General features: G+C 45.5%; 3 protein-coding genes across 7 annotated transcripts in view; 1 reads left to right on the top strand and 2 right to left on the bottom strand.

The window, feature by feature from the left end:
- The window catches only part of spsb4a (splA/ryanodine receptor domain and SOCS box containing 4a), a 34,775-nt gene extending 21,321 nt beyond the window's left edge, over positions 1-13,454 (top strand). For all 4 annotated transcript variants that reach the window (XM_003975669.3, XM_029830858.1, XM_029830857.1 and 1 more), the window contains exon 3: positions 11,582-13,454. In XM_003975669.3, the coding sequence (XP_003975718.1) occupies positions 11,582-11,709 (128 nt within the window). In that variant the 3' untranslated portion in view covers positions 11,710-13,454. The remainder of the gene's footprint in view (positions 1-11,581) is intronic.
- LOC115247905 (GTPase IMAP family member 4) lies at positions 4,208-7,048 on the bottom strand. The gene is made up of 3 exons (XM_029830860.1): positions 6,882-7,048; positions 6,284-6,780; positions 4,208-6,165 (listed from the first exon to the last, which is right to left on the bottom strand). The coding sequence occupies exons 1-3, from the start codon at positions 6,925-6,927 to the stop codon at positions 5,725-5,727; spliced, it is 984 nt and encodes a 327-aa protein (XP_029686720.1). The 5' UTR covers positions 6,928-7,048; the 3' UTR covers positions 4,208-5,724.
- A 967-nt stretch (positions 13,455-14,421) lies between the features above and the next one.
- The window catches only part of clstn2a (calsyntenin 2a), a 67,545-nt gene continuing 58,747 nt past the window's right edge, over positions 14,422-23,219 (bottom strand). Inside the window, exons 10-18 of one of the 2 annotated variants that reach the window (XM_029830854.1) lie at positions 21,238-21,400; positions 19,032-19,198; positions 18,815-18,963; positions 17,492-17,697; positions 17,212-17,379; positions 16,990-17,135; positions 16,794-16,914; positions 16,433-16,623; positions 14,422-16,318 (exon numbers count right to left, since the gene is read on the bottom strand). In XM_029830854.1, coding sequence (XP_029686714.1) covers positions 16,112-16,318; positions 16,433-16,623; positions 16,794-16,914; positions 16,990-17,135; positions 17,212-17,379; positions 17,492-17,697; positions 18,815-18,963; positions 19,032-19,198; positions 21,238-21,400 — 1,518 coding nt within the window. In that variant the 3' untranslated portion in view covers positions 14,422-16,111. The remainder of the gene's footprint in view (positions 16,319-16,432; positions 16,624-16,793; positions 16,915-16,989; positions 17,136-17,211; positions 17,380-17,491; positions 17,698-18,814; positions 18,964-19,031; positions 19,199-21,237; positions 21,401-23,219) is intronic. The other variant, XM_029830855.1, reaches the window with a different exon arrangement.

The raw sequence follows: 23,219 nt of genomic DNA, 5'->3' as shown, positions 1-23,219 counted from the left end.
CATTTACCACGAGGACACACTGTGTTCTGTGCCCCATGAGTCCCAGTATCTGTCCCCTCCTGTGTTATTGGAGTAGAGTCGAGCTTGTCTCCTGTTCACAGTCTAAACATAGTGACTCTTTGAACAGCTCGTTAGAAGAGCTCGCGCAAACACCGACACACATACTTACACACCTTCCAGGGAAAAACTGTGTGTTATGAAAACATACTTATGATCCGACTGCCCGTTTTCCTCCCTCTGTGTTTTCAGAACCCCGTGGGTCTTATTTGATAACACAACAGTCTGTTTTCCCCTTCGCTAAAGAGAAAGTAAAAGGGGGGGGAAGCTTTTCTGTGCCCAAATTCTTTAGATTTCTCAGGTTTCTAGATATTCTCAGCCCTCAAGGGTCGACCGCAGACCGCAGAAAACTGGCACAAGCACGTACAAAACTGTAATCAGGTTGATAGAATTCCAAATACCGCAGAGTAGCCGTGGCTAATTCTTCCGACTCGCATTCCTTAACCTCTGATTTAAGTCCCGCCTGGCTGTTTATGCGCGATTTGCATGATGTCACTTCCACTCAGACTTAGTTCAAAGCACACCGTCTGTCTGCTGAGGGCACCTCAGCTGCAGCCATTTTCCACTTATGGAGCAATCTGCGAGATTTCATGGCTCTCCCGGAGAATACGGAAAATACCCGGTCTGTTCAAAGCGTATAAACGCCACACTGTGAAATGAGGTCTAACTAATGAAAATGTGTTCGGCTTAAGAAAAAAGAATGCTGATTGGTTTATCTGTTGGGAAAAGATTTGCCTTATCAAATACTTTGAACCTGTGGGGTAAATAAGCCCGGACCACCACACGCGAACGCACGCGTGGGCCGCCTGCGGCTCAAACACATCCACATTTACCGATAATTGCTTCAAGCGTGATTCGTCTGGGGCACCGTGAACCGTGTCCACAGGTTTATTTCTCATTAAATGCGATGTATAAATCTGTTAATGATGTATACGTTTGTGGCCGTGAAAAATGCTGTCAGCGGTTTGGTAATGACTTAATCTTTGCCGCTCTCCCCATGAGAACTTCTTCATAGATTATTTTTACTGCTGTTGTGAGTGGAAGTAAAGCGAGTGCCGGGTAATAGAGGGAGATTTATAGACTGCGCATCCTCTTGTCACAAGCTGCTCTCTGGCTCAGGCGCCGCTTGATCACATGCGGGATCACTTCACCCCACCTACAAATCACTGCTCCCCGACCTGCAATGTGCTTTAAAGGTGGGTCCAAAGTGCCAAATCAGTCGTCCTGGTCCAAAAAAAGTAAAAAAAAAATCTCTTGCAAAGAGGTGCGACGTGATTCACCAGCAGAAACCACTTTTAGACCCAGTTTGGTCGACCCGACGGAGCCTCGCAGCTCCATCAGTGACAAGCGAATCCAGGATAAGTTCTTAAAGCAGCAAGGACCATATTCAGAACACAAAAGCAGCGAGGGGGAGTTCAGAAGACTGAAACCGGAGAGCAGAGCCATGCAGTTGTGTGGGACGATGTGGAAGAGTGCAGCGTGACGCTGACCCTCGGCTGATTCCCGGGCAGACGGGAAGCAGAAGTTACAGGAGTGAATGGCAGCACTCCCACGTCTCTGCAGCAACACTGTCTGTGGTGTGGAAATAAACACACCCAGAGGCAGCCGCAGAACACCAGCAGCCATACGTCCCAAATGATCTTTCTTCTGATGTTTAATTCAGCATTTGAATCAAACATACTGGTTTACAACAGCTCAGAATCACAGATTTTCCTGTAATGTGATCCGATGATTTAGCCCTATTCCTTAGTTTCCATCACTTTCACAGTGGCTATTGGGAAATAAGGACAAACAGGCTTCTGGCAGCCAGAAAATGCTCGCTGTGGCTGAACTGAGCCTTTTATGCCAGTTTATCCCCCAATGATGAAGGTTTTTCCCTCTCCTCTGCTCAGGGCGCTTTAGTTTCTCTCTGTTCATCACAGGTACACTTGTCTTTGTTGTGAATTATAAATCGGCCTGCTGGACTGATGACTCAACAGCCGTTAGTCGGTGACCGCTGCCCGTCTGGTATGTGGGTCAGTAGGTTAGCGTTGCCGCTTGGGTTTGACTTGGTGGCGTGCTGCTTTAGCTTTAGCTTCATTTCAAATGTCCAGCTCGTTTCCCTAAAACTGAGCGACCCGGACTTGTAAACGCTAAACTGTACGTCCCAGATGATCCTCATGGTCACTTTTTAAGAGCTGCATGAACAAATTTGATGTTGAAATGTTGTGTGATAATGTTCTGCTTGACTGCGCTAAAATATTGATGGAAGCTGTTTTTAAGATTAAGATGCAGGAATACCCCTGCCTCCAGATCTGAACCCTGGCAGCCGACTGGGAATACTGGTGTCTGATCGTGTGAAGTCAGATTTAATCATTCAGCAGCTGAGATAAGGGATGGGTATAAAAGAACATTAAATGTGAGCTAACGGAATATAGAAGCATTTGGTTTAAAAAAACATGTCAAGAAAGAATCCCAGAGAGACGTGAATTTTAGTCCTGTACGAGCAGCCTGTGACCCATCCTTAACAATTAGGGGATTAAGCATTCTACCTTTCTGTTTTTGTGTTTCTGTTTTATCTGTTTTTAGTCATCGATTTCACCACACTAATGGCCTTTTATCGATCCTCTGCTGCATATACAAGCACCTTGAGACAAAAACCATGTACTAATGAAGACTATTACAGGCGCTTGACATCAATCTTGTCCAATGTGAGTAATGTGAGACATTTTGAGTTGTTTCTGTGTAGATTTATCAAGTGACACATCGCAGTCTACCATCCATCTTTACTAGGATGTCCCTTACAGCTGGTTTAATAGCAAACACTAAGCCCTAACGTATCCATTTAAAGCTTTTTTTTATGCTGATTCAGCCGTCTAATCATCGGCAGATGATTGACTAACTCAATCATTCCCACAGGAACAACAGCACAACTTCCCACCTGATTGCGCTCTCATCCCTCTTTTGCATCCGATCCCACGTGCTGTATCATCGAGAGCGTTTCAGACGGTGTAATACGTATTTCAGAGCACCTTACATTCTATAAATAGATTCCTGGTGGCTCAGCGTGGCGGTAATGTACGCAACACAGCATCCATCAGAGATTTGGGGAAATAAATGCCAGCGAGAAAGAGTCAAGGAGCGGAAATCAGTTTTGAAAGCTCAGCAGCAGCTTCTTATAAACCATAAATCCTAAGTTTAATACTGTTAGAATATAAACCACAGGCCACAGTTTTCCACACACACGGGGGGTTTCCACCTGTCGGACAGGTGTTGGCCTTTGATGACCGGTTAATAAAATTGATTTATTTAATGAAATCTACCCCCCCAACACACACACACACACACACATTCGAGCACCCACACAAGACTCTTGTATTATGAATGAGAAGATCCAATCATTGCCCCCTCAAGTAATGAATAAGAAGATAATCCCCACTCTCCTTGTTCTGGAAGCTGAGCTGACCTCTAATCAACACTCTCCTTTGGCCGGCTGATGTTACCAATTCACAGTTGGGCTTGAATCCTTTTTATTCTCTTCTCTTTAAAGGTCCTTTAACTCAACTGGTTCTGCTGAAGGGAACCAAACTCGGTTTTGTAGGAGTTTCCTGACTTCTGCTGTTCTTCTAACATATGTTAGGGAGCATCAGTGCACTCACCCTGAATTATTAAGGACACGCAGAGTTTCCATGACAACACGTCTCCAGCATTTGTGCGTCTCCAGAGGACGATGCTGCGACTTCAGTCGAGTGTACGAATTTTTCACGCAGGCTTAGTCCTTTGCTGTTTGAATGCCACGTCGGAGCGATCTATAAGTAAGTTTTACAGGCTGTGTAACATTCTGTTCCTCCCTCTCCCTAGAAAGAAGGATGACTTTTACTGGTTTGTTCTGGCTGTGTAATGGAACGGGCAGAAATACAATACATGCCCAGACCTGCGAGTTAGAGCGGCTGCTCAGGCTGCAGATGGTGTCGCTTTCAGTTGTAGATGGTTTATTTTTGGACTTTTATCCCAGTCGCAGGACAAAATGACGACTCATAACGGCATAATATCAGTCACCGCTGGATACGCTCATCTGTATTATTGTCTAATTTCACCCGCTAAAATCGAGCCCTCTCTTGCCCCCCTTGCCTCCTGCTGTGCGCACTTTCGTGTAAACGTCACATTCCTCCTCGTGTGTTCTGCCCTTTTGTCTTTCACCCCCAACTGGGCCCTCTTTAGCCATGTTTGACCCTCAGTCACTGTGACACACTGCAAAGTGGATCTGTTACCCTTTGCTCTGTGGGACAAATGATCCAAATTCACCCCTCAGGTCAACATTGTGGATACATTTTGTCGCTGTGCGTCAGGTTTTTGTGTTTCTTGGATGCTCAGAGTAATTCCAAATGAACTCCTGTTGAATTTAATCAACAAGCGTAATGATACGACAGCATAATTAAGTCTTTTTTGTTATTTCCAGCCTGTTGCCGTCTAATTAAAATGTCTCTTTAAGCTGTTAGTTGCTCGCTGTAGATGGTGTGCAGATATGCAGCAGACTGAGGAATGTGCACTGTCAGCTACCTAAAATGCGAGAATGATGGTAGAACGAGTGAAGCTTTATTGGATTCTGTTCAGACCACTGGCTCCTCCGCTGTGGGCTTTCAGTCGGAAAGTGGTGCTGACGGGCTTCCTACTGCGGCTCCCAGCAGACAGGCATGTCTGTCGACCAGAAACTCTGAGCTCAGTCTTTTAACCTCGATGGTACCCGTCTGTGTTTAGGAAAGGCTGTTCTTCCCCAGTATTTGACTTTATGTCTCACTTCTGACTTTGTAGGAAAAAAAAAAATCCAGACAGTGATCTTTATTGTTACCTCAGCCTTATGATAAAAATTAATCAATGTGAATATTGCGCAACTTTGTAGCCATAATAAGCTTGTTTTGCTGTTGCATAACAGGCGCAATGTTTATACTGTGCATATAAAGTTAAATTCCAGTTGATTTGTTTAGTAGAGACAGGATGACAGCAAAGGTCAGGAAGGGACAAGATTCTCCAGCTCCAGTGATAATCAAGGAAAACTTCTATAAAAAAAAAAATCACATTAGATTTACTGAGTTGGCAGAATTCAGAAGCGTCAGAAATTAAAATGAAGCTGAACTAAATTCTCACTTCAGACCTCTGAGAAATGCAAACACAGAACAACATTATGTTTTTAAGGGAGTTAATTGAAGGGGGACACCTTGTCCTTTTCATTCCTTTGCAATTTGAGCAATGGAAAGATGCCGATCGAGGTGGTTTCGGCCTTTTCTGTGGCTCTTTGACCTCCTGGGCTTCAGCATAGCTGACCTCGCGTGGTGTTGTGCCTGAGCCAGAGATGAGGATTAACCGTCTGCTGCAGCCAAGGAGGGACGCCGGTCCCCTGCTGCCAGTCTGCAGTTAGTCCACGTGCGATGAAACGGTGGCGTCTGCCAGTTCTGCCCGCGTGCTGCGACAGCAGCGCGTGAATAATTGTCTCTTGTTGACTTTAATACGAAGAGGAGATGTATCCTCGTTGGCGTTTTCATATAGAGTTCTGTTTGCTGTGGCTCTGTGAGGATCTGCTCTATTCAAAGGTCAACTGAAGGTGTTTTTCTGCTGCAGAAAAGTGTCGTCACACACCTGCGGATCTCACAGGTGGAGTCAGGTTTGACTGGGCTGAAACCAGTTGTTGCCCTAGGCCACTTTTCTGATTGGATTAAATGGTAAACCTTGACTTGTATTAAGCCAACGTGGGGCTGCATGGCTGGTTTTCATTTCATTGCTCTCCCCTCTGCTGTCGCCTTCTTCCTCCTCGCTGCTCAGTCCAAACTTCACGTTCTCCTCTTTTCCGTCCCAAATATGTCTCTCCTTTTCTGTCTTAAATCCTCCCTCTTTCACTTCCATCTCTGACTTCTGTCTCTGCTCCGTTGCCTTCCCTGTCTCAGCTGCCGTTCCTTTCCTCCTCTCGCGCTTCTCATCCATCTCTGCCGCCAGCCGCCTCCTCAGCTCGTGTTCTCTGCGGCTCCACTCCTCCTCCATTCTTTGGTACATGTGAAGGGAGAAGTACCATCCTCCGTTCTCCTGCAGCATGTTCTCCACTTTAATCAGCAGCTCCCTCACCTGCTCCTGTTCCGTCTCCCCTCCCTTGTCTTTCGGCCATAACCCTTCGGTGTTTTTTTTTCCGCCTTGCCACTTCCTGTTGCATCAAATCCGATTTAATATCCTGCTTTGTGTTGTCCCGCTTGCTGACAGCCTTGTTATTGAACACGTGGTACCTGTAGCGGCACTTCTCCATCAGTCGATGCAAGCCGGGGCCTCCTGATTGGATGTGCTCTGTGGCGCTGCACCCTCTCCTCTTCAGGCTGTCTCCACAGGTGAATAGCACCATTGTGTGTCTCCAGACCATAGAGGTCAAGACCTCCATCCTCCTCTCCAACGCCCTTCCCTCCGACTCTGTGAAGTCCAGTAACGGGATCACCAAGAGGACAACATGAGGTCCTGCGAGTCCAAAGAGAGACAACGCTCTCAGCAGTTCCACTTTGTCCTCTTTGGGAACGATGTCCTCGGATAACCCCCAACCCTGCGCGTCCACCACTGTCAGATGGCGTCCGGCTGCGATGCCGCTGGCACTCGTGCTGGCTCCACCTCCTCTGGTGTCAAACACTGGTTCCCGGCCCAGTAGGGTGTTACCAGTTGAGCTCTTTCCTGTCCGCCTGGGGCCAACCAGCAGTATATTGAGTGGATGCGATACTAAAAACACAAGAGAGGACGCAACTTCTTTGAATATTTTATCCCTGATACCTCATTAAAATGCATCACCTAAAAATAACATGTTTTGGAGGTTAACTTACCAGTACCTTCTTCTTGGTTGATTCGTCCCATCGTGACAGCCTTCATTGTGGCCACAGGTGTAACACCGACCAACAGTAATAAAGAAACTACATTAAGTTCTCCTCAAAACCTTTTCCACGGCCCATAAAGCTCAGGAAGTGGGTCTGGAACAGTGTCTCTCGGGACGCCCGCGCTTCTTCTCTCTGGGGTTTCCACACCCGAACAGATATATCAACACAAACAAGCACCTCCCAGTTTTTAAATCAGACTCAGCACTCTGCTTTTTACGATTCCCCACTGTCTTCTGCCGTCCGGGAATGCTGCGAACAGATGTTCCCGTCTTTCCCAACAAAGCATCAATGTTTAACCGGTGTAAATTGAGCTTAATGCTTATTTACATTGGTGGGGGGGCTGCAGCACAACAGAAAAGGGCCACCTACACCATATAAGTAATTTTTGATTAGAAATGTGCATCAAATATTGATACAACTGCTGAAAATGTCATTATTCAGAGTCAATTTCCTAGTTGTCAACATGTGCTGCATGTTTATATGAATCATAATGGTTTTATGGAGGAACTCACGCGTGAAGCTCATCCCTGGCATGTTTTCATGTGACTTCACTGACGCTCGTTCCCTTTTTTATCACCGTCTTCTCTTGTTTTTTGCTGCGCCTGCAGATTTGAGCTGGTTTGTGCACGCCCTCCCTGTTATCCTCTGCCCCTTTGTTTGTCTTGACTGTTGAAACTGGGTGGAAGTTTTGTGCTGCATCACCAAGTCTTTCATTCGTGATGCAATCTGGGCTTTGCTGGCGTTTCATCCAAAAATCCTCAAATAATTGTCCTCGAGTTTGTGATTTCCAGTATTTCTGCCACCGGAGTTTTCAACCCTCGGGCTGTTTTCAGCTGTGAGGTGTCATTGAGGAGACGGAGGTTGGTGATAATGATGCAGAAAAACATTATTCTAAGGTGGCAGAATTCCAACTTCTCTCTCTCTCTCTCTCTCTCTCTCACTCAGTCACTCAGTCACTCACACACACACACACACACACACACACACACACACACACACACACAGCTCACATTCCTTCCTGAGAAAGGATCAGCCAGGGTTTTAACCTGAGCCGTCTCAGTCAAGTTGACGGTGACAGCCCACACGTGCGCGTGCCGGTGCGCACATGCAAGGTCTCGTGCTCTTATTTATGTGCAAGCACGTGCACCCACACCCTCATTCTCGCATAGATTCGCACGTGCCGCAGCAGCAGAAAGGAGCTTTTGGTGAGTTTCTGTAGTTTCCTGTCATTTCCTTTTCCTGTACTTGGCTTCATCTCACTCTTACTTTATCTCTTTGTTCTGCAATCAAACCCAAATAAAATTCTTTGAAGAGAAGAATTTGTTGCTTAAAACTGATAAACTTATTTACGACCAGCAGTTTCATCAGACTGAATTTGTTCCAGAAATGTCTTATTTTTTGAAGCTTCTTTAGAATCCGGGTCAGAAAATGGCAGAAACATGCTAATTCATTCATAATTCAACTAATACTGCAGCTCCATTGGCCTAGAATCGAAGGACCATGAAGGAACTGCACTTTGTTCTTTATTTTAAGGACCATCTCTTGTCAGTTTTTATCTTTTCCTGTCTTGTGTCTGCATCATAAAAGAAAACACACAAGCAGAGCGCCACGGGGATATTGATTTCCACGCGTGTGATTTTCTTTCCTGCCTGTCACCTCCCAGCAGTAACGGACGACACCGCTTGTCCACTTCAGTTTTTCAGCTTTGTTTTCACCTTCAAGACCTCTGCCTATATTTCCCAGCTTCATCTCCTTTGCTCTTCTCTCCCGTGCTGTCCTCCTCCTCCTCCTCATCCTCCCCCCTTGCCCTTTTATTCTTCCGCCTCCTCTCCACATCTCTACTCCTCCTGTTTCTCTTATCTCTTTTCCTCTCATCCTGGTGGAGGCTGTGAGCGGCGGGTTTACAGTAATGCGGGATGCTAAAGAGAGCGCCGGGCTTTAAAAAGAAGCAGGATTGTGTTACCGCCAGCTCCACTTTAGCATCCTGATCTGCTCACGGTGCCCATCGGTCTTCGTGACAGTAATGCGGCGGCGAGATATAAGCTGTCACGCAGCAACTGAGCAAACAATTTCGGCAAGTTTGTTTAAGACGGAGCGGTGGAAGGTGATTTTTCCCCACCTTCCTCTGCTAAAGCTGTGTGGGCTCGACTTTGCTCGGTGTTTGCAACATCAGTCATCCTCCCGCTGCAGCTTTTATAGAAAGCAGAATGTTTTTTATGAGGTTCTTTGTGGATTGTCGCCACATTGTCGCATTAGTTCAGCACAATAATGCCCCTCTGGTGTGTTTTTAAGTGTGGCGGCACCCGCAGCTGTGTTGGGGATAAGAATTCAGGACAGAGCAACACGGGCTTCTGTCGCTGGCTTTGATGGGCTTTACAGTTGAGCATTCAGGGCAGTGAAAACAGCTTTTTGTCCTTATTTATTATTTTAGGGAGCCTTATTTTTGTCATTTCACGCAGTTCCTTCCTGAAGGTGCTACTTTCGATTCACTTCCCTTTATGGTGCCTATAATGCTGGAAATGCTGAACCAATTGCCTTTTCACCCACCGAAGACGCTCATCGAGCAGAGCTGAAGGCTTTCCATCAGATTCTGTCTGGACTTCCTGTCCTTGACCGAGGTCAAAGCATTGGCATATTTGATTCTTGCGATGCCTCATTATCAGAGTGTTTGTTCATCTGATTTCCTGTATTTGCTCCGTGTGCACGTCGGCTGCTGTGTGTTGAAGCTCTGCACATACTGTATGTACCTACACCTGCTCATAGCAGAGCATCAGGTTGTCATGGTTTCATGGAAAACCTGAGTTTTCACACTTAATCCACCCTAATTAATAAATAAAAGGACTGAGCGGTGCTCTGGATACTGATTAAGCGCAGCGCCACTTCGTTATCAGGCTAAACACACTCCTGGTTTCTGACACTTAGATGATTGTGCAGATTTCACCCAGCAGCAATCGCATCCAACGTGTCAGCGGAGATCAAACGGAGACCTCGATAGAAAAAGAAGACTGTGAAACAGGGACCGTGTCGAGACCAAAGATGAAGAGCAGAGGAGAAAAGCAGACACAAGCGGTTCTTCTTCACTTTTCAGGCAGGGTATGAGGAAGGAAGGGTGTATTTACTAGTAGGGCCCGACAGTTAACAGCTCATCCAATTTATGTCAATGATTAAAGGTGTAGCAGAAATATCGACGTGTGTTATGCCGGCTCTGACCACTAGGGGGCGAACGCCATGTTTATTGTGGAGCTCTTATATATTATATTATATGTAGTTCCTGTATTTAGCCTCAACTGTGGGCTGTTGGTGCAGATGTGGCTGGGAGCTGCGAAAAGTCTGAGATGTCAGCAAATGACGAAGACCCACGAGTTGCAGCATCATCAGATGTTGTCATTCCTGAGCCGTTCACAACCTTCAGCTTCCTCTAATTGCGTGCCACATGTCACCAGGCTTCATTAGCCTCTGATTGCTGTGAGCTTCTGACTTTAAAATATCGCCGCCTCTGTGGTTTGTCTTTGGGCAACAATTCCCGCTCTGCTTCATCGCATCGTGTTTACCTGCTATTTCAGCACATCCAGGGTCACAACTCATACAACCCCTCTTCATTTGTCTCCTGGATTTTGCAAGGGGGCGGGCTGACGTAACAAATGAAAACAATATTTAGCTCAGCAGCGAAACCCTCTCAAAGGGGCGGATAAATAAATCAGCCACAGAAAGCAGCAACATCAACAGTAGCAGCTTAAAGCGCCACAGTTTCAAATGCACAGCTTCAAAACAAAACTAAAGCTTGAGAAAGCCTGTGTTTTCCTGCACTAATTGTCCAGTTAGCTCTGCCCATTAGCCACAGCTAATTACGTTTATGGAACACTGTTCACATCTGGAAGAATGAGGGTGCTTAATGTGAGGCAGCTGCGTTCTGCTGGATGTGAACACAAGAGAACACAAAAGGGTTAAAGCTGCTTTATGTCACCTATATGGGACAAGCTTGGTTCCAGCCCCTGACAATGGAGGTAAAGCTCTATAAGTCAGGGCGGAGACATCAGACGTCCCCGCGTCGCCGAGCTCCAACGGCCCGTGAACGCCAGTTTTTTTTCAGCCGCTCTCTCGGGCGCTCGCGTGCTGATTACGCGCACAAACAACGAGCGGGGCTCCCCACGCAGCGGACCTACTCAGCGAAAAAAAGGAGCGCTTCACACACCATAACCCCACACTGCCACGCTCGCGCCCATTAGGCCGATCGCAAGTCAGCAGAAAACCAGAATTTCTCTGCACGGCCAATTAACGGAGCGTGTTTAGGAAAACACAGGAGTTTTGTCTGCCTGCGTAAAACCGCTGGAAAGTCCGGGATGATTTCACGCCGTTGTTTAAAGCTTCTGGTTCTCGACGCTCCTCTGTAATGTCTATTTTCTTGGGGATTTCTGTGAGTTGAAGTTGCCTCTCCCTGTCAGCTGACTGGGCTTTGCAGACCCAATGTTCATTTGATGCTTTGAAATGATCCGGAACCTTTTCATTGCAACATCTGGGGTGCTGATGCACATGATGGAGGAGCATGATTCAACACATTAAACCCATTAACTAATCACCACCCGCCCTTGTTTCCCCCAGCTGTCTTTTAGAAGCATTTGTTAATTTTGTGCTTTGATCTCGCTCCTCAGCGGAACCTCTTCCTCTAATGGACCTGTGTCGCCGCGCGGCCCGCCTGGCGTTGGGTCGGGATCGGCTTCAGGAGATCGAGAGCCTCCCTCTGCCCCAGTCTTTGAAAAATTACCTCCAGTACCAGTGACTGACACCAGCAGAGGCGTCCACGCAGACAGAACCAGAACACCTGACACATCCGAGCGGAGGGAAGCGGAGAACATTCGCCACAAACGCCAAAGCTCTGCACACGGTGGATCTCTGGAAGTGGAGAGGAAGAGGGCAGATGAACCGGGACAGCACCAGCTTCTTTTGGATCTACAGCTGCTTTTCTTTTTCCCCCTTCTGACTTCAACTAAATTATTGACGATGGCTTCCGCAGCCAGAATCCAGTCCTCTGACAGCACAGTGGGGCTGCTGCCACCTGGTGGCGGCAATAACAGCTGCGCCCAGAAAGCACATAAATCCTAGTTCCTGGAGGCCTTTTTGACAAAGTTAGCGACAGTATCATTGCTGCTGGATACCACAGTGTGTATTCATGGACTCACTAGCACATGTTGGAGGCTGCAGAGTCTAAATGTCCTGAAGGATTTTAGCGCTAATATTTTTTTCCCTCGTTTAAATGGTCTGAATGACACGGGGCCGACCGTAAAATCCGTGCAAAACTCAACTGCAAGGTTTATGCAACGTGCGTGGAAAAGCTAAATTATGCAGATCTCATGGCTCTCTTTTGACATGATGACAGTCAAACTTTAGGTTAGTTAGTTATAGCAGACTTCATTGCCCAGGCGGTTAATCCGAATGAAATGTGCCCAGATTTATCCTCCTTCCTTGATCTGTGAAAGGAAACAGTCTTTAGTTTGTGTAAATGATCAGTTGTAGATTTGTTACATTGATAACCTGCAGTCACTAATCCTAATCCAAGTTAAATATGGACATTTTAAAAACAAACATCGCTGTCAGCGAGTTGGCAATGGATGTGATTTGTGTTTCAATTTTAAAAAAAAAAAACAAGATTAGCATAGTTGTGAGGACAGCGTACGTATGTAGCATCAATCAGTGCAAGAAGACGAATGAGAAAATGAGTTTTTTCGGACCCGGGCGTCCTTCCGCGTGCATGTTTGCACTGCTGCTGCCTTATTTATGATCCAAACATCAAAAGCGGAAAAGTTAAGAGAAGCAAGTGGGTCAGAGCTGTTTAGAACAGCGTCGCGCTGCACCCGGAACCATTCCTCACAGGACGCTGTCTTGCGTTATGATGTCATCGATGACCAAAGTATTTCGTATTGAAGCCGCAGCGTTTGGGAATGTGTATGTGTGTGTGTGTGTGTGTGTGTGTGTGTTTGGGGGGAGTGGAGGTCGCAGCCTGGGTGGGAGGGAGAGCCTCGCCTGCTGTTGTAGCATCCTGCTGTAGCTTACTGGTACACAAACAGCATCTGTCTGCTCACACACACACACACACACACACACACACACACACACACACACACACACACACACACACACACACACACCCACACACGACTGGACTAATCATTGTCTCTTAAAGAAGCTTGAGTCTTTTTTTAAAAACGTTTTACCCTATATTATTATTATTATTATTATTATTATTATTATTATTATTGTGAGTGTGAAGTCTGATGATGGGATGATGGTGATCGTTATTATTATTTATCACACTGATGTGTTTGTTTTTTACTGTTTTGGGTTACATTCAGGTAAATGTTTATGCAAAGATGCTGGCAATGAAAGGAGAGAAATCACGTTTTCTTCAGTGCTGCTTTTTAATTATTATTGTTGTTCTTATTGTTAAGCATTAAGAGAGTAGTAGAATGTATGGACAGAAGGTGCATTCGGCATGTCGACAGATGTGAATAAAGTACATTTGGATACGAATCTGTGTGTTTCTAATGCTTTGAGTGGTTGAGAGGTGTTTTCAGAGGTGGTGTGTGTGTGTTCATTTTCAAATGTAGCCTGACCCGCAGCAGAAACATGCAACAGAAGCTGCATCCCTCGGGGTTTAGAAATGAAGCTGAGGTGTCAAAAGGCTTTATTGCACATTTGTCTCCTGCGGGGAAACGGTGCGTCTGCAAGGGGACAGCAAACTGCAGGCTTTTACAGATATTAACGAGACGACAGCGCTGATCTAAAATACGTCGCCATCAGCCATTCTGAAGAAAGAAGCTAATTGTAGCGTTAAGTCGTGGTGTAGTAGTGGTGAAATTGCAACGTCTAAACATGGATCCTGTTGATCCAGAGTGTGAATAATCAGAATGAGGTCAACTGGAAATGAGGGGAGGATGCAAGCGCACCATGCATGGTTCTAAGTTAATCAGTTTTAAATCAATTACCCAATTACACTTGTGAAACGCTGACCTGCGTCCAGAGGATTAAAGACAAGTGGGAGATGAATGCGAGGAAAACGTGCAGCTTTCATTAGCATGAGTCCATTAGTCTGTTATTGAACATGTGAAAATATCTAATAGCCAATAATTAGCTGTTTGTATAATCTCACCCACAGGGAACTGCAATAAATGAGCAGCCAGCATGGCTTCAGGAAACCAGAGGCTGGGCTTTTTTCTTTTTTTTTTTTCTGAAAATGTTTGGCTAATTGTGTCCCACATGTTACAAAAACCATTTTATTATATGCAAATGCATAACAATTTGTGGATGTGTAAGTTTTGATATTATGAAATGGGAGTGAAGAATGCCGCTTAATTTATTATCTACCATTTATTAGGTCGTATAATCGTAGTACCATAACTGACCATCAGGGGTCGGTAGCGTCAATCATCATTGTAAAGTATCAGTATCAGTGGACACAAAGTTGGATAGTTGGGGACAAACAAAGAGAGCCACGTACATTCTAAAACAGTTTTTATTGGTCGATATACAGAAAGTAGAGGGACAACCACTAGGGAGAGAGGAATCCCAACCTTTATTTACAAAAAGGAAAAAAAAAAGGAACATATAAAATAACCATCTTGAACATTTTTATAGAGTTTGCATTTATTTGTAAAAGAATATCTGATATATCAGATGAATAGTGTGATGATGATGGGGGGGGGGGGGGGGGTGATCACAATCACAGGAGCTTCAAGGCTGAAGAAATGTTACTGATGTTCTCCTGTTCTCGGAGCACACACGGTGACATAAAACACGTTTGGAGTTCATCTGACATCACCTTAATGTGGTTAAAGTACAGCAGGTAACTATGACAACGGGAAGAATGAACAAGGTCGAGTTGTGCTGACTTGATTTATCTTACAAGGTATGTTTTTAATCTGATTTGTATTTTGCCCTCAGATAACAGCAAAGCTTCGGTTGGTGGCTTGTCCAGGCGACGGCATGTGTGCAATAGGGGAAAATAAGTCCACAAATGTTTGATTTTTGCTCAATTTCCCACTGACTCTAGATCAGGAAATAAAACCCACAACCCAGATTCCAATATGAGAGAAAATAAAGTCTTAATTCCTTAAATCACCAGTACAAAACACATTTCAAAATTTGGAAACACACAGATGAGCTCCATGGGAGAAACGCAGTGTGGGAAACAGAGGAGACACAGTTTTGAGCAGTAAATCCATTCTAGGCACAGAAGTCAGGAGATGGTGGACTGTAATGATTCATGCAGAACTACTGGGTTAATCCTGTTCCTGGTCCTTGGCCCTGGGGCCACCGTTGCATAGAGCACTCTAAATCTGTTATTGAACATTGCACGAATTTGTCAGGAAATGGAAGGTTTTGAAAACAGTAAAACAGGCTTAAACTCTACCATATAAATGTAGCTGACATAATATGAGGTTTCTCTACACTGTCCAGGCCACAGGAGCACAGCGGTGCGAATTATTCTGAGAAACACAGGACTACACAGGCAGGCTTTAGATGGAAAACAGAGAACAGACACATTTGCATTGTATATGTATGAGCACGTCTCCCTGCTAAGACCTACGGGGGGTTCATAATATTGCAGAAAAACTGTCAGAGAAATTAATCTGTGAGCGTGTGTGACCGCACATGGGAAATCATGCGGTTAAAGCAAACCAACAAACCAAAAAAACACATTACTTTTGAGTCAGAAACTACTGTAGTTATTAGTTGATTCAAAAGAAAATCTTGAAAAAAGTGACAGTTGATTGTGCGCATACAGTAAGAGGACTGTGCTTGCATGATTTTAACTCCATTTATTATTAGTCTCAATTGAATGTGAATCGTTTTTACACGGTTTCCATCTTTCTTGAATGGCAGCAGAATTTGTAGTTCCGCACTTGTCCAGTAGAGGGAAGTGTTTCACAAAAAATGAAAATGAGTATTTTTCTGTTGACTTTTCAGTAGTTTCGCCATTTGTGTGTGTGTGTGTGTGTGTGTGTGTGTGTGTGTGTGTGTGTGTGTGTGTGTGTGTGTGTGTGTGTGTGTGTTTGGGTGGGTGGGTGGGTGGGTGTGTGTAGGTGGGTGTGTGTGTATATGAGAGAGAGAGAGAGAGTGAGAGAGAGACAGAGAGAGAGAGAAGAATTACAGGGTGACATTGTACAATATCTGCAGGTTACCCATCAGTATTTCATGGAAGAACTGTCCCACTCTAGTTTTCCTTCACGATTTCTCTCTTTCACCTCCATCCGATCCTCTTCTTCCACCTCATCATCGCTGTAATCTGACTCAGCACTTGACATTCCTCCCACCTGTTCCTCGTCTTCTTCTTCCTCCTCTGTGCGTCCTTCTTTTACCACCTTACTAAGAGCCTGAAGTCCTTTCAAATTCTGCAAAATAACAACATTGCAGGTCATTTCACATCATTGAGCCAGGTCACATAGGCAATCAAACCTTCTACCCTCCGCTCTGATCTTTCGGTATCTCCATAGTAAAACACAAACCTCCATGGGATTGACAGTGATGCTGAGTGCAGAGTTGTCCCAGTCTTCCTCTGGTTCTTTGGCCTCATCATCGTCATCTCTGGTCTCCTCTTGATGTGTGGCATGGATCCTGTAAACTCCAATCACCACTATAACCACCAGGGCGGCGATGCAAACCACAATGACAACAGTGGCAGCTGGTGGAGCTGCTTCTGGAGGACACAGAAATTAGATGATGTCACTCAATTTATAATCATTTAAACAGGTTTACCACCTGTTTAAATGAAAAACGGCTATTAAAAACGTCCAACTTTGTGGTACTTGTCATGTAAATTACAGGAACTGGAGACAGTCTCGTGGCATTTGGATGCATTTGACGTACCTGACATGTGTGAATTGAAGGTGTGTATCATGAGTGGGTGATGGACGGGCCTCATGTACTGAGGGTTTGCAGCCATGTGATTGACGTGTTCGACGGGCGCCGATTGGTGAAGAAGGCTGACCTGCAGAACCAAAAAAGACAGATGAAGTAAAAAAAAAACCAAGCTAAGATCGGGAGCCAGCAAGGCTAGCCTAACCTCGATGTTGAACTCGTTGCTGGTGTAGCGTCCATTGAGCTCGGAGCAGGTGAGTCGGAACCTTCTCTCGCTCAGGCTCGCAGGTCGCCAGTTCCTGTAACGCACCTGCCTCAGAGCCTGCTCATAGTGGGAAATGGAGTCCACGCCTGGAGGAAACACGTCTCACAGTCTGACATGTAACATAAATTAAATAATTGAGATTTAGAATGTGACCTCCCCCACCGTATATCGATATTCCAGAGGTGGAGTTGGTGGCGTCCAGGTGTTTTCCCAGCAAAGCGCTGTGACGAAGCTCCAGGCTCTCTTTCCTAGGGTTCAGCTCTTCCCCAATGACCAGCACGTCGCAGTAATCCAGGTTGTGCATCGTCTCCATGATGCCCGCTCTTTGATCTGGCGACGGGCAACACATGACAAAACAAGTGAGTCGCCTGTGGCTCAGCAGGAGTTGATTAACACCTTTAGCAGCTTATTTACGGGGTTACTGTGGCAGGAAAGCACTCACGTCCGCTGAAGCTGTCCCCCTTCATTATTGTGCTGGTGATGTGAAGCTCTTTGAAGGGCGCCACCCCCAGCGGAGCCCGCAGGTCCCCAGCTGGCCTGACCAGTCGGTTCGAGCCCGTGATGGTGATTCTGGGTTCGCTGGGTTGCAGCACCATCACCACCGCTTTCATGTCTGGGATGGAGAGGCACGAGTCCTCGCCAAAGCACCTGGCGCACACAAAAGGGCCAACGTTAACGCACCAGTGCTGATTTGTCTGGACTTTCCCACCCGGGTGTCCTGGTGCTCATGAAATAATAAACACAGAAGACACCAAAACAACCTCTCATTACATCATCGATGCCCAACAAAGAGACAATAATGATAAAACCACTAGCTTCTAATTTACCTTTAAAAACTGCAAAACCTGCATTCTTAATTCTATTCTGATATTAACACATATTAAAACAGCTTGCCGGGGGGGGGGGGGAGCTTGTTTTAACTAAATAAATAAATTAAACTGAAAATAACTAGTACCAAAGAGGCCAGAGTGTTTTAGATTCTTCTTCTATGGATTCTGTAAGTGCTAAAGAGCCAGACTTCAGTAAACAATGTGTGATCAATATGCATCGGTCATGCAAAGGTGGAGCTCTGGAGACAGAGGGAGGCCCGCTCGTTCATCCCGCTGGACCAACGTGCCCGTACTGGTCAGGTGTGGAGACGGAGGAGACGCAAGGACGGGCGCATCGTTGCACAGACGCTGCCTGCAGCTAAACACACATTCATGCTCACGGTCGCAGGAGGAGGAGTATCAATATTTTATAAGTGAAAGAGATTCAATAAATGTCACATTCAGGGTGATGCGGGTCGCAACAACATCTGGAGGGGGAACAAGGAAGGATTAAAAATGTAACAGGGTTATAAAATGTACTTATTTCAGGACAAACAGAGTTGCTATCATACTGCAGCAGCAAACCAAAAAATCTATCTTGTAATGAGATTTATACGAATAATCACTATTTGTGCAGCTATTTTTGCAAATTAAGGGTGACTCAAACCCATTTACACCTGGAGGTCGAAGCACTTCAGACATCTGCTGGCCTGTTTAATGGCTCAGACTAACAGGTTTTTACGCCGTTGATTCAATCTGCGCTTGAAAAACAAACGCGAACACACATGTCTAACAAAATTACCTTTATCTGTTCTAATCTCCCCCCTCTGGTTGTGTAACTTTAGTTTAGCCTCACATGCAGACACTAGCAAAGAATGCTTTGATGTGATGAAAGAACAAAGGGAATTTCCTCAGATGTGAGAGATGTGCTCTGTGACGGCTTGTAGTGAACCTACTGTACTGATGTGGTGATGCGTAGCCGGCGCAGGCCCGGTGTTGGAAACTGGCGAGAGTTGATGTAGGAGACCTTGGTCATAGCCGTGTTGACGCTGTCCACATCTTCTCCTTCCACCACCAGAACAGACTGGGCTGGATTAAAATGGAACTGGAGGCGCAGATAAACCCGGTTATTAATGTCAACCATGAAACTGTCTGTTTCTAAAGCGGCCCTACCTTTATGTCCTTCGCCAGGCTTTCCAGGGAGTTAATATCAAGACCTTCTTTGCAGGCTTGCAAGCAGGAGATGACCTTCTGGGTCTCGATTCGGCCGGGACGGATTGTCAGACCGGAGAGGCTGCCGCGGAAATACTGCGTGAACCTCGGGGGCGTGACCTCGCCACCTGATCAGAGAGCAGAATCGCAGGGTGGGTGACGTACGAGAGCGGCGGCAGGAAAAAAAATAACAGGCAAACAAACACCAAGAAGAACAGGTCCATTTCCAGCCCGTGATAAGCTGGCGGGTACTTTCAGTCAATGGTGACATCAGTTGTTCTCTTTTCCACCCTAAAACTCCATTAACACTGTGGCGAATGAATAGGGGAATAACAAACACTTCAAAAGGAGAGAGGAAAGCCTGGAATAATTTTACGGAATAAAAAATTTTGTTTTTTGAGGCGACCTGGATCAACTGACAGCCTTCAGCGTCTTCACGGGGCGGTGACAGCCCTCAGATGGTGCTCCTGCTCAGACAGGAAGTCCATGTGACATGAACAGAAGTCTGCTGCTGCATGTTTGATTAAAAAAAAAACCCTCATCATTATTGCATGGGTTCCTTTTCCCCTAGCAGGATTATTTATGCAACAAACCTGACAGCAAACAGGTGTTACACCCAGCCTACGAATCATTTCTGATTCCTCACAGGTGACGCCTCAAAAGGTCACACCTCCAGGCACTCTCCACATGCTTAATGGAGAACATCACATCTGGAGCCCAGCCAGACCAGACTGTGCTGCCGTGATGTAGAAACACAACGTGCAGAGTTTATTGTTGAGCTTTTACACAATTCTCTACATGAAATGGAGCCGCCGTATTAAGTGGGTTACTAATTGCTGATACTTGATGGTTTTGGCATTACACTGGAATCATAAACACGCTCCTATTGATAATTAGCACAGCGGTGCATCGTAACGATAAATGTCTTCATCATGGAGACTTTCCACACGGTCTGTGATGTCCTAATAAACTATCAGCCTGCACAATGACGACGCTCCTCTCTTCTTCCAAGCTGAGGACCAGCGACGCCCACTCAGCCCGCTCCCGTGGCGTCCATGCTTTACCCTTTCTCGCCTTAGCCCGATTAGAGCCATCCGGATCGTGTGTGTCAGGCTGATTACGAGGGTAAAACAACGCGGTCTCTGACCGCCTCCCCTTCCACGCGTCTCATCGCCCTCTTGTTGATTGTGGGTGAAAAAGGGGGTGGGCTGCGGAGATGAGAAGCTGAAGCAATCTTGCTTACTAATGACCTGCAAAGTTATCAGTTGCGGCTTAGTGAAGCTTAAAGCGGCTTCATTGGGATGTAATAGCTGGTGGAGTCGCCCTCCATTCACCAGGCCTAATCCTTCCTTGGGGGCTTTCTCTCAGAGATTCATGGAAAGAGGCAGAGGGGGTGATGACAAAAACATGGCAATGTGCCACGAGATGAAAAGAAATTTAGCTGCCAAATGAAACAGAAATGATGCTTATGAGCATTATGAGAATGAGTCAGATGAAGCACGCGTCTTCCCTACTGAAAGTGTATCATTTTTCAAGCCATAAACAGATTCGTTCTCATATGATCACAACTCAGTCTGTGGACTTATAAATAATGCAGACGTTCTCGTTTGGTACTGCATAAAACAGTGCTCCTCCATTTCAAAAACAAACTCTCCATTTATCTTACAAATAAGGCTCATTTTTCTCTCTTCGTTCCATATTTTAGAAGGATTTTTTTCTTTTTTAGCCATGCAAGGAGAAGGTGGCACCTCCTTGTTCAGGTTACCACGGTGGAGATCATCCGGTGCCAGTGTCAAAGCCTCAAGCTGCTCCTGCACCCATTAACATATCATTTGTGATGCAAATGCTTCTAAAAGTGTTCAACCGGTTCCTCCTGTGCAGCAGCAATGGCACGTCCATCCCTCCTCGGTCAGGGATGACTGTAGTGTGGCTCTTTTTTCAAGGGAGAGCTGTTTTCGTGGCCACATATTCTCCATTATTGACCTAAAAAAGCCTTGACTTATACATAATATACACACAGGAGCAGATCATGTAAAGCATTTTAGCTTTTGTGTTATTGGAAACGCTGGATAATACAGCTCAAAAACAAATCTGATGCATCATATCATGAGCTAACAGCCTATATTTAGACACACACACACACACACACACACACACACACACTGACCTTGCCAGCAGGCACCCACAGTGAGCTGCGTATCAATCTTGGAGGTGTGAATTGGCCAGTCGTCCGTCACCAGATAGGGCTCATAGGTCACGCCGTCCACGAAGAGTGTGACTGCAGGAAACTCCACATTGATCACGTAATAGTGCCACTCCTTGTCACAGATCTGCACAGGGGACAGACGATTCCAGGGAGAGTTTTCATGTCATCGCCAGCGCCTCGCACCACCCCGCATTAGGAATTCAGCTAAGAAAATATTCAGGGTTTGCATGTACAAGAAAATAGGGCAGCTTGCTAACTCTGGTAACTCCACTTTTTGGAGCCTAATTTAGGTTGGAAGCCTTTTTAAGGCTGAGGTTTGTGTTTACAGGGATGTTGTTGGGAACATGGTTACGGCTAAAAGGCAGACCCAGAACATTCTGGCCCTCATTGCCCTCTTCAGTTGCTTGTCGCCTTTAGATACCTCCACCAGCAAAGCCGCTTTGGCTGTGTTTACATAAGAACAGTCCTATCTCTCATTCTATAACGTGCACTCGTGCGGGAACCCCACACAGACCGCAGCAGCATATTAACATATTTTGTTGTAACGTTCCAGCTCACTGGGGAGGGGAGGCAACGCTACATAAAATGTAACAGTGAGGCTGAAGTTAATTAAAGAGATCAAGTTGGAGGGAAAATAATCCTCCGATATAATTAACTCCCGACATTCCCGAGGACGAAGATAAACAAATCGTTTTTGATCTATGTCGTAATAAGTTTAACTAACCCGTGAGATACGGTATTTTCTTATAATATTCATGCAGATTTTACTTTATGAAATGCTTGGATGTGCAGTATGATGGGCAGTGGTCCCAGCTTGGAGCCCTGAGGTACACAACACATCACCTTCTGCTGTTATTTTGCTTCAAATGCTAAATTGTGTGGCTATGAGCTGACTCTCATCCGTCTGAACTAAATGCATTCTTTTCTGTTGACCTTGTTATTTCCTCCTCGGCAAATCGTCGCTTACTTTAAATTTCTTCTCCAACTCTTTCCGGTCGCTGTCAGATTTGAATGCAGACTTGTATTGTTGAAATGCATAATTGATAGTTATACATCGCCTTTAAGGCCTCGACAGTTTGATTCTTCAGCATAACGTGCACAATGGCGCCACGTCTCACAGCCTCTTTTGAAATCATCTGCATCCTTCAGTGTGAGAAAACGGCTAAATAATAGTAATCACCAAAACTGTCCCCTCCACATTCACCGGTGTTTGTATGTCACCATAACAACAACAAAAAAGTACCAGAAGGAAGTAATAAGTATCGAAAGGAAAATGCAAAACAATGCCTGTGAAGTTCATGCAAACAAAAGAGAAAACCTTAATAAAATATAGCTAACGTGTCGCTGTGATTCTGTCTAAGTCAAACAGTTTGTTAAACATAAAAAACCCCAAATCAAGTATTTATTCTGGATCCGTCCGGGTCAGAATCCTTTGGAAAGTTAGAACTGAGTTAGAACTTGCCATGGTTACGGCGCAGCGCTTTCACGCGCTAAAACACACACAAAGGTCTGCTCAATAAAACCAAACATGAGCCAGTCAGCACTCTGCATTTCAAACACTTGAACTGCGAGTGCACTTCCTCAGTGCCGCGTTACCTCCGGCGACGTGTTCAAGTTCATCTCCCGCCGCTGTTCCTCATCGTGTCGATGAGAAATCTGCTCTTTTGTAATTAGCCAAGTGACAGACTCGGAGTGCAGCAGCAAGTGATTCATACCCACACGGGGAAAGAACCTTAGCAAAAGGTCGCGGGTACACTCGCTAAAAGAGGAACTGATTATGCTCAAACATCTACATGAACTGTCAGTTTTACCAGTGTTAAAAAACCTTCCTACCGGCCCGAGATGCAGATACTAAAGAGAAAATTGGAACACACATTTCACTTCTACGTCTGGTGTTTTTCCTTCTTTTTTAGCTGTAACAGCTACATAGAAAGCGCGTCAAA

Source organism: Takifugu rubripes, chromosome 22 (genome assembly GCF_901000725.2).
Source record: "Takifugu rubripes chromosome 22, fTakRub1.2, whole genome shotgun sequence".
NCBI classification, from domain to species: Eukaryota; Metazoa; Chordata; class Actinopteri; order Tetraodontiformes; family Tetraodontidae; genus Takifugu; species Takifugu rubripes.
Note: the sequence above shows the minus strand (reverse complement) of the source record. Positions and strands in the feature narration are given on the sequence as shown.